The sequence below is a fragment of the Plutella xylostella genome, chromosome 29 (genome assembly GCF_932276165.1).
Source record: "Plutella xylostella chromosome 29, ilPluXylo3.1, whole genome shotgun sequence".
NCBI classification, from domain to species: Eukaryota; Metazoa; Arthropoda; class Insecta; order Lepidoptera; family Plutellidae; genus Plutella; species Plutella xylostella.
In genome coordinates this window covers 2,787,431-2,804,292 of record NC_064009.1, presented here as the reverse complement: position 1 = coordinate 2,804,292, position 16,862 = coordinate 2,787,431, and the positions used below count along the sequence as shown (strand labels likewise).

Sequence of the window (16,862 nt, the reverse complement as noted above, 5' to 3'; positions counted from 1 at the left end):
GCAGACCCAAACAACTGTCAAACGTCAAACTTGGCTATGAAAACTCAGAATAATAATTGGACCTAGTCCATCGTCGTGTCATCATCATCATCAGCTTATAGGTTTTATACATAGCTTTTCGCATCCAATCATAAACAGCCTCCTTTCGCAAGTCGCCACCCGTCGAGGGCGCTCCACCACTACATATGCCTAGTCGCGGTCTCCACTCCAGAACACTATTACCCTATTACCCCATCGGTTATCGGTTCTTTGACAGATGTGACCAGCTCACTGCCATTTAAGCTTACTAACCACAGAGTACATTATTTATCGGTGAGCTATGTCGTGTAAAAGCCCCCAAATCATTCTGGAAGAAACTGCTTCAGCCGGAGTTTAAGGGGGTACAGTCGGGTTTTTCGTTTGTTTATAATTGTATTTTTTTATTTGTAACTTTTTAGTTGTTTTTATTTTATGAAATTTTACGTCAGTAGTTCATGATCATTTTTTATTTCAATAATTTTGGTGTTGTTATTTAAATACCTTCAATACGAATATTTTTTTTCGCGAATTTGCAAATCTCGTAGAACAAAAGTTGTTCATAATGACACCTTGAGTCATCCCCTTTTGGCTTAGTATAGCCCTTTTGCGACACTATGTATTTACTTTGCTTTGTCGTCGGGGTTCAGTTGGCTGGAGAATGCCCGAAACTTATTATCTACACTTTAATACTTGTAGTTACCTTTCTACAAGTAAATACCACATTTGTTTGAGAAAGCTAAGCGGGTTCCGAGTATAGAGTAAAGTGGCACCCCTATTAATTTCTACTCTTTCCTGGTGCCTACCAGTGTAAGTAAGAATTATACTTACTTACCCTAAAATCACCCAAAATGTACTTGAACATAATTGTCAATAAAGTTGGCGAGTAAAAGTTTATCGACCCACTGTGCAAACTTACATGTGTGCGTGTCACTGCGTGTGCTGTGTGAAGAGCATTGAAAACCCAAAATTGGCGCGGCACGTCACCCTGTACGGGCCCTTAAGACCAACAGGGACATCTCACAACTCACACACACGACGCGACCACCTGACCTTTAGTTCTGAAACTATATCTTCGAAAGTAACTAGGTAGAAATAAAAAATATCTTATTAACAATATTATATGGGACTTGGGTGTCGGCTCCACACACATGCCGAGTCCGCATTGTTCTATGGCTCCACACATTCACCTCGGAAAAGTCTTCAATCAGTGTACTCTCGTACTGCACTGCCTACCTCCAGAGATAGTGGTTTACTTGTCTATGCCTACCTCATAAGTAACATTACTTACATACCTACTTAATTAACTAGTTACTTCAATGATGAGTATGATGACCTACCCTCTATTATTAGCAGGTATTATACTTAGTACAAGCAGTACAGTGCATATAATGTTCCAGTAGTTATCTCCTAGGATAGGACACTGAAGGATTAAACTAAGGGATAAAATGTAAAATTAAACCAGTTTATAAGTCTTACTTTTAGAAATATTTTATTGGATTATCTGATAAGGCTTTTTAAAATATGGTAAGTAATTATTAGGTAATAAGTACCTACCGTGGAGAACATAAAATAAATTCTATAGTACAAAATTACAGGTAATAAATGCATTTTTTTTGTATGAACGTGGTCTCTTCATATTTATTAGAAGCATGTTAGGCGATACTGCGGTAAGTTAGGAAAAACAAAATAGCCAGAGATATATGATGAGACTTTCCGCCATTTTATTATCGTTTCTTTATCCATACTTCGTCAAAAAGTGAAGAGTGTCCAAAAATGTATTCTTATTCCATTTAAGTACTTATCAAAAAATATCGTGGTATGTTAGGTAATGAGAATCATTGACTTCAATATAAGTACCTAAACATACTTTTTTTGTAAGAAGATAGATTGAGAATTGAATAAATCATGTCTAGATAGGGTTTATAGATTGAACAAAACTGTTTATCACAACTTACCTAATATTATAAGGGTGAGAATCTATTTATACTTTATTAGGTAGGTAATTATTTAATATACTTAATCATTGGAAAAACATAGGTAGGTACTAGTAATAGGTATGTACTTAAATGTATGTATGTGGGCTATACCTACTAATATCGATTTACAGTTCGATTATAAATATTTGGCACTTTGGACATACTGTAATATTTTGAGAAGGATTAGGGTTTAAACCACTGACATAATGATGATGGATTACATAAAGGTAGGTAAGTACTAGATACATGTGAATTGTTAAGATAAATACACAAACTAAATGGCACAATTTATGAAGATAACTACATCATAATAATCGCATTCCTTAAATATGAAACAAATTTTAAGACAAATCAGTCTTCAAAAGGAAGATTTATCAAGTTTGAGAGTGAATCTATGCAAGAACGGTTTAATTCAGTTCACGGGGTCACTCCAGTTCACAAAAAACGAAAGAGAATACTAACAACAACGTTGGAAATTTAAACCTTGTTATAATGACTCAAGCTTCTATTTCTCAATGTTAGTTTGACCTTATAGGTGCTTTTCCACCAGAGAGGTGCTATGCAGCTATACTGCAAATTATGTAAAAGAAATCTACCTCAACAATGGTAAGCTATGTTGACCAATTAATACGATTGGAGTTGATCAAACTAATCCTTCGCATCGTAGGCGTAGCATAGCATATCTCTGTACGTCTAGTAAAGGTTTTGCAATTTTTTAAAACTATAAAGTTTACGTTTTCTTCTGTCATCTGGGCCTCTAGTATAAGTTTTGCAATTTATGTAAACGAAAAAAGTTTTAGTATTCTTCTGTCACCTGCATACATTATCTGTCAAAAGTTGCATTAGCGTTTCCGCTAGAGGCGCCACTTTGTATGCGAGGAAACGAATACGTAAACTTTTATAGTTACCGACAATCTAACAAACCTGTACTAGATGCCCTGGTGGAAAAGCACCCTAGATACCAATCGGTCACATGACAGTTCTCGTTATTCGTTGTTGCCAAGCTAGCGTTGCTAATTTGCATTGTAATGATCGAAGGGTACATATCGATAATTTAAGCCGTTAAAATATTATAAATATTACTTAAATACATAATTTGAATACGAATGTACCTATGAACTAAATAACAAAACAACACAATTTAGTTACAAATTACATAAATAAGTATATCTTATTTATAAATATACTTACCTAAATATAACAAAAAGGTGAAACTCACACTTATTCTGTACGCTAGCTTACTAATCTATTCCATATAATTCGAACATAGGTAATAAATGTTAATCATCATCGTATATTATAAAGCTACACTTCATATACTTATTGTAAAGCTAAACTTATACCAATTCCATTGATGCTTTTATTCTGGTAGCCACAAATTAATAATTATCATACATATGTATTGTATTTATTGCTGCAAATAGTGACTCGTACCACTATTTTTTTCCCAGTAGATATTAGATTTGATTTGATTGAGAGAAGCTTATGATAATAGGGACTGTTGGTTGATGATGATATTGGGGAATCTTAGCCGAGTGATGATGATGAATTCTCTGTAGATGTACATACCTAAAGTACCCGAAATTGTTATAATTTGTGACTTTGCAATTTAAACTAGGCTTCAGCTATTCCGTTTGGGTCATAAACTATTTCTTAACAATTGCTGAACAGTTTTTGTCACCTTAAGTTAATTCTTATGAATTATATTGCACATTTCGTAATAATTAATTCTATTAATGTGTCTAAACTTACATTTTGGTACATCAGTGACCTTTGAATGCCTAAAAAATTATAATGAATAAAAAAGGGATGCGCTCTCGAAATCCTTAGAAAAATCATTGGCCTTGTAACAAGCATGATAGCCAATCATTTATTTCATCACCATTTAATACATTAAGAATGACAACATTTAAAATTATTCGCAATATACGGCTCTTTATTTTTCTAGATCACTTCTTGTGAACACATGTGCGCTGTGTTGTGGGTGTTGTGGTATGTTATATGTATTTAAGACTAAAGATCCGTTTGATAATACAAAATAAATGTACCTAGATAAAGATGCGGACATTAGACACAACGTACCAAATAACATCAAAATATTGGTTCAATAATCAAATTTACAATAAGCGTAACTTATTCGGGAAAAGTGGCACAAGTAGGTACCTACAGAAAAAAAACAAATTACAATTTCAATTATATTTTAAAAGACCTAGTACCGACTTATCATGTCCAATTCTACTTTGAAATTAATTAATCCGTCGATCATTCGTCAAACTTTACTCCATCAATCAAACTCAATTATTAAGAAGTTGTACAAACGTAATTACTTACAGTGAAAGGCCTCACATTATCTTCCCCTCTACGGACTTCACGACGAATGTTTATTAAACAAACATTTCAAACAGTTACCTATCAATTGACTGCTAATTAATAACAATTAATCGCTTGGCATATTGGAACAAACTAACGCCGGTTCGATCGATTTCCTACAGTGTTGTTAAGTCTACGGTATATAAACTGTATGCAATAAGAATCAAAATGACAAACATCGCATTCACCAAGGTGACAGCGCGAGTAGGTACAAACGCTTAAAATAACCGAATCGAATCAATTTTTACACCCACAGCACACGCGAATCACAGCTATAAATTTTCCTCCATAAATAATACAACACATCGGATTTTGAACACCAGAAAAAGATTTTTCGCTAAGGTTTGGTTCCTATTTAACTTTTCTACTGGTCAATTTTGCTAACGGTTTTTGCACAGAACGTCTCGTAGGGATTTTAGAGCTTTATCACGGAAGTCCAAAATTAAAAAACTTTAGGTATCTGGAAGCAATAAATATATTAAGTATAAAAAATATTATCCTATAATACTAATACTTGATACTTAAGTTTATAAGGAATTTTCGTTTTGAGATACAATTTCAATTGTACTAAGTACCTACTTATGATAATCTTCACCGCTCTTGCATTTTCACAGCGTGTAAGAGGTCGGGTACCCGCGATTCAAGTCTGCAACAACGACAACGACGTTTTTAACGTGCAACAAACACAATTAGCAGAATTGACCCCCTAGCGAGCCACATCACAGCTCGGTCAGTTGGCAGCTCTTCAATGTGTCACGGACACGTAAAAATTAGATTAAACTAGTTCATATCACATCTGCAGCCAGATCCTTCCAGCTTTACACTAGATTCGAATCTTACTACATTATTCTGAGCATTTCGCGCAACGACTAATATACCTGCGCTTGCGAGTACAACACTACAACACCATTGGCTATAACAACCCGTGCATGTGACGTCACACTCTCTGTAACCATAGGTACTCCAGCACTGAATACATCGTTATCCTGACAATCACTAGCGACCTCTTTCTCACAGGACTCCAATGCGACCGGCACAGTGTACACTTTCCTGTCTGAGTACTAGCCATCTCTTTCTCACACGTAGGACTCCAGCTAGTAAACACGATCCTGAGTACCACTAGCCATCTCCCTCTCACACGCAGGACTCCAGCGCTAGCGGGTGAAGCGGCGGCCGCGCGAGTATCGTCGACCACATCTCCACCCCGGCGGCGCACTAGCTCGGCGACGAGACACTGTCCACGTCGGTGGACTGTCGCGGCGAGGGCTAGCTGACAGACGAGTCGCTTGAGGAGGATATCGTCTCCCTACCTAGCTCCGCTTGCATGATGGCGAGGGTTAGTTCCTTGCGCGCTTTCTGGACCACCCACACCATGAGGGTTATGCCGATCAGGATCTGTAAGGAGAAATGGGAGGTGTGAGTTGTTGTGATGGGATTGTTGTTGGTGAATGAGGCAGTTTGACGGAAACAAGGCGATATAAATGAGGACTAAATGAGTTATTAAAATTACGGAGAGGATGCTTTAAGGAAGGCTGATTTCCTGATCCTCCTCCACGCTAATACATAAAAGTCAGTCAGGTCATTCATATACTATACCATCCACCACGGAGCGTAATGAAAAAGCCGTAATCTAACAAATCATTGTTTGCAAACATGCTACTGTCCTGACATTTAAAAGGATAAATTTTATCGATCAAGTTCAAGTTCAAAAAACTTTTTATTTGAATTATTAACAGAAACTAAAGTAAGTAAACAAACAAGTTAATTGGTTCACGATAAAAGTGGATACGTAAATATATACCAACGTGTTATAAGTATAGTACGTTCTGTAATGGCTTTTGTTTTCGTTAGTAAAGATTGGCACAGTTTCAAAAATGCATAAATGGTCGCTTTGTATGTAATTAAAATTATGAATGACTGTAGCTATAATTTCGGAGACTAGATACCTATGTACTACCTACTAGAAAGTTATTAGCACAATTAGCAGTATCAAATAAGGAAAGGTAACTAAATATTATGTATTAATATTTTAAGTTATTTCGCATCGTCCATAGTTATATGTCTCGTGTATCCGTGTCCAGTCACCTCACAATTCAAGAATGACCTCCTACAAATTGAGTTACTAAACGGGGCCAAATAGCTGTATAAATGAGTCGAGGAATGTCGTATGCACACACAATTACTTACTGAAGTCTGAAACTCTTTCAAGCTCACGCATTTTGTAAGATTTAACATAAAGTAACAATAAGCATAAATAATGAATTATGCAGAACCACTTTAACTACCACGGAATAATACAAAAGTAATGAGTACCTACTCGGTTTTTGTGTTTCGATGGCGAGCGTAGTCGTCTAGGCACTAGGCATCTACTAGATAACTGGAAATCATTTTCCCTTCGTGCAGTGCAAAAATAAATAGTTAATATTTTCCTAGAATCAAATTTTGAAATGAAATTCAATTTACGAAGTGCACGGTTCCACCATCAAAGCGAGTACATAGTACATGTTTCGTATTTCAGCGAATTTAATTCAGTTAGCAGAATTCGAAGAACAGGATTTTGCCCTCTCATTATCATACAAATACAAAGAACTCCACAATACAAATTGTCTTTCAGTCTAGTCCAAGACCGTTATCGCTAGAACGTCAGTCAGAGACAAACGGGAAAAGCAAATAGATAACAAACGCAAAGAAACCACGTTTATACTGCACACATAACAAGCACAGCATATAAAAACTGATAGCCCGCCATGTTATAAAAGTTGTTCAAACAGAAATAGTCTTTTAATCAGGCTGAGTAGTGTATAAAAGTATCATACCAGAGTATAGCCGCCGCTATTAATATAACTTTAGACGGCCAAATGGCGTAGTGGTTAGTGACCCTGACTACTGAGCCGAAGGTCCCGGGTTCGATTCCCGGCTGGGGCAGATATTTGTATAAACACAGATATTTGTTCTCGGGTCTTGGATGTGCCCGTAAAATGGCAATAGGCTCGCCCCCTATTACATTGGGACTAAACATAACACTGGCGAAAAGTGGGTGCAGCAATGCACCTCTGCCTACCCCGCAAGGGAGTACAGTAGTACAAGGCGTGAGTGTGTGTGTGTGTGTGTGTGTTATTAATATAACTTTGCTCAAGTTGTGGCACTAGGTATATAAGTTATGCACTGGCAAGGTGACCTGCTACTTCCCTTGAGGAAAGGTCTGTACTAGATCCGCACTGAATTAAAAATGACTTGAGTTTAGACACTATATTACAACGTTAGGTAATATTCCATGCCAACAAATCTAGACAAGCGGTTCAGTAAACACATATCATTAACATATAATGTTTTAAAATCTAATGGACTGATGAAAGCGGCTGAAATGATTTTGAAGAAATAGATATTAATGGGAAGTTAAAAAGGATACGTTAGTGTGAAAAAGTTAGAGAAGATCATCCCATAGCTTGTCTTAGGCTTTAGCAAACCCGTATTTACCAAGTGGTCATGTGATAAGATTTTAACGACTTAGTTTTTCACGCGTACGTTAATCACTTAACAACCTTGATGATCACAGGCTGTGTGCGCTGAGCCGACGGAAATTACGGAATAATTGTAACAATAATTACACGACACGCGTCAATTAGTTTAAAACTAGTTATTCCGTTATTTGAGGAGAGTCAAGGTCAAGGAGTCAAGAGTTAACTCATAGGTCTGGGTCGAGGCTCATTCGTCACTTTATGTAACAGTCTTATGACTATGACCGAGTTCTGTCGTTAAACTGTTAAGTACACTTACGTACGAGTGTGCTGGAACACTCTGGGTGACTACGATCTTATATCATAGACATACGACTGGTAATTTATGGAGAGGAACAATAAGCTATGAAAACATTAAAGGATTCTATAATGCTTTAAACACTCTTTTGATTGGTTACTACGTACTAGGTTTATGGGTCTGCAATCATCTGAGGTTGGCCCCTATGGTGTAAGGATTAGCAAGTCAGTTTAGCGTCTGTTGCTGACTGCCCAGGGTGTCATCATCACGACCCATCACGTCCACACTGCTGGGGCACGGGTCTCCTTCCAATGAAGGAATGGTTGGCCGAACGTACCTATGTCATATAGTCATATCCTACTTAATACTATAAAGTTTGTGAGTATGTATTTATGTGAGTATGTATGTATGTATGTATGTTTGTTACTTCTTCACGTCAAAACCGCTGAAACGATTTTAATGAAATTTGGTATGGTGTTTAGCTGACACCCTGGATTAACACATAGGCCACCCTTTATTGAAGAATTCCCACGGGAAAACTTGTTAAAGCGAAGCGGAGCTCGCGGCAACAGCTAGTAAGAAATAGGGCGTGCAAAACCGGAAGGTTTTCAAAACCGGTTTTGAAATTTCGGTTTTCAGCCTCAAAACCGGGTAACCGGTTTTTCACCGGTTTTGATATTACTTATATATTTTTTGTCATACAGTACTAATTAAACAAGGAACCCATATTCTTAGATAGAGATATCCACAAAACATACGAATAAAACATTTTTTATGATATACTTACCTGTTTTTAATCAACCATATGACAAATTAATAATTTAGTGAAAAGGAAAAAAAGTTAAATAAGAATTATCATAGTACTTACTGTTATCACATCTACAAAAAATGTGGCACCTTAATGGTGTTTTTATATCGTTCTGTTATCATCAATAATTGTATATTTTAAACATACAGGCAGATTTTGAAAAAAAAAACATTTATCGTCTGATTCTTACGACCACTCTATAGTAGCAGTGAGATGATGAATGTTTTTTTGATGTATTACAGATTTGTTCATATCAACGCAACGAAAGAAAGCCTAACTCATTGATGGACACGACTGCATTGCATTGCATTGATTTGACGTCCTCAACACTTCATGAAAAAAGTCCATAACGTCGAATGCAGTCCCCGCACTTGGCCTAATTATATTTTCAACAACGGTCAATGCAGCCCTGTTGGGTTCCCCTCATCTCGCCTAATCTTTATTGCCCAAAACCCGTTTCGCATAACTCGTAAGGTCTAAACTTTTTTGGACGAATCATCACTTTGCCAAGTCTTACGTGGCATAAGACTCGTTTCGTCTAAAACTCTTTTGGCATAATCTTGAAACGCGTATGTCTCGTTTGCTCAAATTATTCGTATAGGTGTAATCTTGTTTTTCCTAATATTATCTTAATAAATATTATATTAAGTTGTAAATATACAAAATGTGGTATTTTTCTTCTACATACCGAAATTCACGATATTGAATTATCGAAATCGAAATATCGAAAGTTAATGACCATTATAATTATTACAAACGCCATTAAACGCCATGGGATCTAAACCTAAAGATAGGTGCGACGACGAGCAAAGCGAGGAGGAGCGTGTTAGGTGCACATTATCGTCAAAAGCAAAGCGGAGCGCAGCGCAGCGGAGCGTAGCGTTTCCTACATACAAGGAAACAATACAAGGCACCAGTTGCGCTAAGATGCCCCATCCAAGTTAAAGCCCGAATATTATTACTTTATATTACCTATGTCATAGCATTATTAGACTATTCAAGATTTGACCATACCATTATTAGGCTAAACAATATAAGGCGAAATAACTTTTTACTAAACGAGATTTATGCCACACGATTTTCGGCGAAACGAGACTTTGACCAAACACACACAGCAATAAGTTTTCATACAGCGAAAAGTGTGAACTCACACGCACACATCGGTCACTGACGTCGTGTTTGCTTTACTGCGCCTAGGCATGTGCACCAGAAAATCGTCACTCAATTTCCATACAATATTTTAGTGATTTTTTATGAGTTTCACCATTAATCTAGTGTCCATCAGTGTGCCAACCGATATACAAATTCTTTTATTTTTAGAGTTTATGGGTTCAACTTCTAATGTATGTAAAAAGTATATAAAAATACGATCAAAACCGGTGAAAACCCGGTTTTCGGTTTCCGGTTTTGAACTCTCAAAACCGGTTATGAAAAACCGTGAAATATTGTCCGGTTAACCGGTTTTCGGAAAGTGCACGCCCTAGTAAGAAATACATCTCATGGGAAGGCTCCTCTGTTCACTCCATTAGCTGAAGACATGAAGCAACAAACCTGCAGCGCGAACACGACGTAGCCCGTGGCGTGCGACTCGTGTAGCACGTCGTGCATGGAGCGCAGCGTGGAGCCGAGGTACACGTTGATGAGCTGCGCCGGCATCAGCCCGAGGCACGTCGCCAGGTGGTAGCCGCAGCCGCGGACGTCACTCACCTGGGGGACGAGGGGTTTATTTATTTATTTAATACTTTATTGCACAAATATAAACATAAGTGTACAAAGGTTCTACCAGTCAACCCACAGGAAGTGCAAGAAAATTTTATTATAAGGTGTGCAAAAAGAAAACAACAATAGTACTACAAAGCTTTAGTGGTGTGGAAGAAGGTGTGTTTTTGGGTGACACGAGCCAAATTGTTTGACCCTCACGACGTAGTTTTTAACAGCTCCAACGACTGTATTCGATGCATCACAGTGTCCCAGTTAAACTGGCGGGATACTGGGCTTTAGTGGTGAGGAAGAAGGTGACAACTCCAATGGCTGTATGCGATGCATCTCAATGTTACACTAGCGGGGCATTGGACTTTAGTGGTGAGGAAGTTAAGATTATGGGTGGCAGCTTCAACGGATTCGATGCAATTCAGTATTTCTTGGCGGAAAATTGAGCTTTACTTATGTACCCTGGCAGGGAAACTGGGCTTTAGTGGTGGAGAAGAAAATGTGAAGGTTGCACCTAACCAGCTCCAACTGCCGTATTTGAGGTATAACTGGAACTGGTTTATTTTTCTTCGAAACTACTTTTTTTGAAAGCTATAGTGGATAACGGATTCCTAGGCAGGGATAGGTTCGCATAATCAGAGAAAACTTAAGCACTTACATTACCCTTCCCATAGCATAGATCATCAATTCATCACTAATAGACAAATTAGACAGTGCTACTGCTATAGGTATAATAAGAGGCAGCTTAGTAACACATAAAAACATTTATTAATTTAGCTAAGTGTCCTCATACTGGTTTTCGCTACAGCTAAATCTAGATATAGCTGACATCAAGTGGCAACATTTTGATAAAAAACCTATTTTCTGGAACTATACAGCTTTTATCGTTCGTGCTATAGATATCGGTATCGGGTTTATCGCGCTATCATCTTATCACAAAGGCATAACGACGAGTGTTAGGAAAAAAATACGGTTATCATTCGTAGTAATAGTTGTAACGAGCTTTTAATTTGAGTGGTGAGTTATTATAAGAGCTGTCTACTTTAGGTAATAACTGGCACACCTTTGTAATAGACAAGAGTGTGTAAAACGATTCTTGTCATTGTGTAGTACATGGAGTCCAAATTTGAATTCCGGCTGAGACCTATGTTAGTTTGTAGGGACTTATATATAACTAAATAATTATTTTAATTTTTCCTTTATTATTCTTTAGTACACTTGACCCATCTTGAATCAAAATATCCTTCCACCCTAAGGTTGTCTTGAAAAAATCGCTTTAAGCGATAAGACCGCCATTTTTGTACATAGTTTATAGTATTTAAGTTATGTAAGTTTCTTTTATGTGTGTGTGTGTACAAATAAAGAATATTCTATCTATTCTATCTATCTATAATCAGGACTCACGGGTTCCGAATATGGCCTTAAATTTAGCGGAAAAAAAACTTCTTATTTCGCATCTAACTGAATAAGACCAGCCTAGACCTAGCCAATTCAAAGTTGGTACCATAACCAGAGTAGATACTAGATCCATAACTAGGTACCCGAAGTAAGACGTCTATGCATAGTATACGTAAGTACATGTACAAGTACATGCCCAGCACTAACACGGGGTATTTATGATGTATTTGGTACACCCACGAATAAATACTGGTTTATTTATAATCTTTTGTAAGGTCAAAACAGTCGTCACTGTTTCCGTAATAAAACTTTTACTGTTTTATATACAGACGAAGTCGTAAGCAGGAAAATTCGGTGCCTACATAGGTTTTTCCTACAACAGTGTCTCCAAGTATACAAGGATGATTGCGTACATAGAAACGAACGTTTTCTTTAAACCTCTAAATAGATAAAAACAGTACAGCTTAGTTGTAATTAAATCCTATTAGAATAGGTATACAGGTATGTATGTAGTTATGATACATTCTACGACGCTACAATACATAGTAGGTAATACCTAAACATACAAGTTTTTTTGCTGACCTCGCAACCCCTTTTATCAAGACTTTTATAGGCTAATGAATATTAAACAGCTATATTTTTAGCTTTCTTTATTAGCCACAAGTAGCCAGCTAAGCCGTGGTTGGCTGGGATTTGAGATCGTGCTTTGTTTTAACGTGTAGGGTACATTTTGTGCCGTGTGACACGAAACAAGTTCTTAGCAGAATTCTAGACCTTTTTTTTGTTTATTTTTAATCTTCTTCCGTGCCCTGAATGTTTTTTTACAGGCCAAGTAGAAGCTACTTTGATAGCATTCTGGTTGGTCTGGAGTTCCAGTGGTATGTAAAGGCGAATGCGGTTTTACTATGAAACATTATGCTGTATGGCACAGCCACTATGATATAATACAGCTTCAGATATGTGCAATATTTTACAAGCCGGTATAACTTTGACTATCACTCTTTCACATAGAACAACGCGGACTGGGGTTGCTCTTTCAAATGTTCTCTAACATTATTCTACTATTCAAATGAAGTATACTGTATTGCACCTAGAATACTTTATGTAAATCTTTACAGCTATAGTTTGCAGTTACAGTAGAAAAGCATGTCAAAATATAATCAGAAATGAAAGATATCGAAGTCGTGAATTTTCATTCAAGGACTATTGCAAATCGTGACTTGTTCGTTGCAATAAACTGAACTTTGATTGCTGACGATCTCACGAAGGACTTCGTACCTAACGATAAGGTAACACACTCGGTATCGGAGCAATTTAGCCTTTATTAGTTCCTAAATTGATCTACAAAAGAGACAAACTTAAACTACAAGACGTGTTATGCTGTGGCTGTGGATGTACATATAATACATTGTCGTAGGATTATTGATAAATCGAATTTTCGATGATCAATGGTGATTATTACTATGCACCAGCATGCGCTAAAGTAAACTGACGGCTTTGGTTTTGACGAATATTATGTGCACCTAACTCGCTTTCTTCGTGTTCGCACCTATCTTTAGCTTGAAAATTATCCGTGCTTTCGCAATATCCTAAGAATTTTCGCGAAAACTGGAGTTATCAAATTTATAACATCAATTTTAACACATAATATAAACATCTCGGTGCAAATTTGGGTGGTTATGTACTGGTATCACAAGTCGTGAACCGTGTTTGTTTATACTACGATGAGCTATTTCCAGTGCGGGGGCAGCCCCGATAATAATCTGTATCAACAGAATGATAGACTCAATTGGCTGTATTAAATAAGCAGGCAGGTATCTACATCTACAATACATTCTGCTTGCGTGTGTTATAGTAAAAAGGTTGAAAGTAAGGACCAAACAAATGGACAGATTTGAATGAGGCTTTTATTTTATAAAATTAGTGATTATTTGTACCTACTGATTGTTTTTAAGGCTCTTGTGGGACCTAAAGTTCTGTAGGTAGGTACTAACTATATTTTTACGAGTAAAGCAAGGAACAACAAAAATTGCCTTGGCTCGGCGAGTCAAAGCACATCTGCGTGTCAATAGCATTTCAGCCTATAACTAGCCGGTAGTAAAAACCCGGTACTATACCACCCGTGGCTCAACTACTACAATTAAAATCCGCAGGGTGTCGGCTAGCGTTTACTATCCAGGCAGAGATCGTTATTTTCATTAGGCTAACACTCCAGCAGTTAAGATCTGTATCGCCCCAGCCTTGTAGCAAGCACTTGTGGCGTCAACGCGTTAACACGCGAGTTTTTAAAAGCAAACACGTTAGCGTTCTGAAACGTAGGTACCCGTAGGTAGATAAGGATTTCCTGCTAAATTTTTTATGGAGTTTCTCGATCGCGTTTTTTAAGGTGAAAACTCGTATGAAAAGGGTGAGGATTTACCTACCCTTTCCCTTTGAATTGTAAAGATTTTCCAAAGAATATTGCGAAAACTCGGATTGGGAGAAGCCTTCTTCCTTAAAATGGTAGGAAAATGCAAACTTGGTTATAAATACAACAGTGTATGTTATAGGTATGTATACTGTACAAGTGTACACAATACCTAACACCTTACACTACAGCCAAGATCCATCTAGGTACTTATACTACTTATCATTTCTTGCTACCGTCAGGCTACCTACATAAATCTAGATGTTTACAGGTAGGTGAAAAAAGTAGGGTACAGAAATACCTACTGAAGATGTGAAAGTGAGTCATAATAAGCATTGTCCCAGATAGCCAGCCATGAACAATGGAGTTTCTACTTGTCACCATAGTGTAGTTACAGTGTGATATTTTCCTTCTTTCTTTCCAATAACAATATTTCATAAACAAATGTATAGTTTTGAGAAAGGGCATTTAGCTCTCTTCAAATATGAGTATGAGATACTGTTCTTCAGATCTGTCAGTTACCAAAGTATGATCCCACACCTACATCAGATATTTAACGTACTAAGGGATTTTTTATTTTATTTATTTCTTGGAAAACAAATAGCATGCATGCTTAGTACATATTGTTACGTATCAAATGAATAGTACATAGGCCAGTAAAGTTTTCACAAACAGTAGGTAATTTGGTACTTTCGTTGTTACAAAGAAAAAGCAATTAGTACTTAATACATTTTTATATATTAACCAAACTTAAAAGGGATGTTTAAGTATTGATGGCTTAGTTTCATCATTTATTTCAGCCAATACCAACACATTTATATATTATCCTTAATTAAGCATAAATATTTACAAATAAATAGGTTTATAAATTAGTACAGGATTTACTCAGGCCATTCTAAATTATTATTGGAGCTTAATGAATGGATAATATTTATAAGTATTTTTACTTATAAATTGAGATTTAGTTACCACATCAGTCATCCAACCAATATGAGTTTGAAATCAGTTGCTTTTAAAATATTTTATTGGTAATTATTGATATACTGTATTGATTATACTATTGTAATCAATATTGTAAAGAACCTATCATAAACAATATACCTAGTTGTCTTTTTCTGAGAAGATAACATAATCTAGATGTTCATTGATCATTATAAATCACCATTATAAATAAATCTTAATTTAACAGTCATGGAATAACTGTTGTGGTACAAAAGTGTATTGCTATAAAGCTAACAAGATACAATTTTTTACAATGTAGGAAGCTGTTTCTATAATTAAAACACGGAAAATGAAACATGGGTAACTATGGTTAGAAAATAATTTGATACTTACAGCAAATATTGTATTCTGCAGGCCAAAGGGTATTGGAGTGAGCCGGGCAAAGAACACAATTTTGAAGGCTTGCGGCCCGGAGATCACCTTGAGCAGGGCCCTGGCAGTCTCATTCTTCAGTAGAGTGTCCAGAGGCAGGTATTTCCTCAACGCTTTCAGCGTGAAATGCGCCACAGCAACGCCGAAATTCGCACTCACTAGCACTGTCCCAAAACCCTTCAAGATTCCGAACAAATAACCACTAGTAATTATTAACACTAAATAACCAATCGTCACTGGGAAACTAACCACTAAAAACAACCCCATAAACAATAAAAACACAATCCAAGGGTCTTGGTTGTCCACCCAATATAAAATTGTTTTTAGGTACTCCTTGAAGAAGTACAACACTAAAATTAAACATGTGAGCAATAGTATCGATATTACGATGTTAAATAAATAGCTGTAGGTGGTCTTATTGTTAATTTTAGCCCATAAACCTTTCTTTCTCGCGGTGGCGGTCGGGTCAGGCTGACATTCTTCCACGTCCACCAACTCCATGATGTTGGTTTAGGTAAAATAAAAACAACACTGTTTCACCATGCAAAAGGTGAATTTAGAACATTATTTTTGTGACTGTTATTGTAATTTTAGCGTATGTTTATTAATTTTGTTTTAAATTCACTTCGCGCACAGCCTCCTTCTCGTTCAAAATTTTTGACTGACGAGTTTGGTGTTGCCATTGCCATCGCTGATAATTAAAATAGGTGAAATAGGAGGGTGGTCGCTACAGACTAGACGCGGACATCTCCCGCGAAGTGCATGAAGACTGCTCGGCGGAGAAGGCAACCCACGCTGATAAGCAACGGATGTTGGCGGACATGGCGAGCAGCAAGGCATGGTGAAAGGCCTAGGCCAATGGTGGAGGTCTAAGAGACCATTGGGCAGACACTGCATCCAAGCTCTTCTCTGATCGTATCGGCTCTCCGTTCCATCGGATAAAGAAGAGTAAGGACAAGAGAGTGCACCTGTGTTCGCGCGTACATTTGTGCACTTTAATATTTCCTGCGCATCTGACTGCATACTGACAATGGACTCCGATAAC

General features: G+C 37.1%; 1 protein-coding gene across 2 annotated transcripts; it reads right to left on the bottom strand.

Annotated features, from left to right (window-relative positions):
- Positions 1-4,823: 4,823 nt before the first annotated feature.
- On the bottom strand, positions 4,824-16,492 carry LOC105388228 (transmembrane protein 64). 2 transcript variants are annotated; one of them, XM_011559106.3, is made up of 4 exons: positions 15,779-16,492; positions 10,480-10,635; positions 5,675-5,759; positions 4,824-5,010 (listed from the first exon to the last, which is right to left on the bottom strand). In XM_011559106.3, exons 1-4 carry the CDS (start codon positions 16,316-16,318, stop codon positions 4,973-4,975), a joined length of 819 nt encoding a protein of 272 aa, XP_011557408.3. In that variant the 5' UTR covers positions 16,319-16,492; the 3' UTR covers positions 4,824-4,972. The 2 variants fall into 2 exon arrangements, with proteins under 2 accessions (XP_011557408.3, XP_011557407.3); XM_011559105.3 differs by having other exon boundaries at positions 4,824-5,759.
- Positions 16,493-16,862: the final 370 nt, after the last annotated feature.

What these genes read in the sequence shown, in the direction of transcription:
- LOC105388228 (XM_011559105.3), bottom strand. Translation starts at nt 16,318, where the DNA reads ATGGAGTTGGTGGACGTGGAAGAATGTCAGCCTGACCCGACCGCCACC. An exon ending in TGCAGAATACAATATTTGCT is followed by an intron (nt 10,636 to 15,778) that starts GTAAGTATCAAA and finishes CTCGTCCCCCAG; the next exon opens with GTGAGTGACGTCCGCGGCTG. An exon ending in ACGTCGTGTTCGCGCTGCAG is followed by an intron (nt 5,760 to 10,479) that starts GTTTGTTGCTTC and finishes TTCTCCTTACAG; the next exon opens with ATCCTGATCGGCATAACCCT.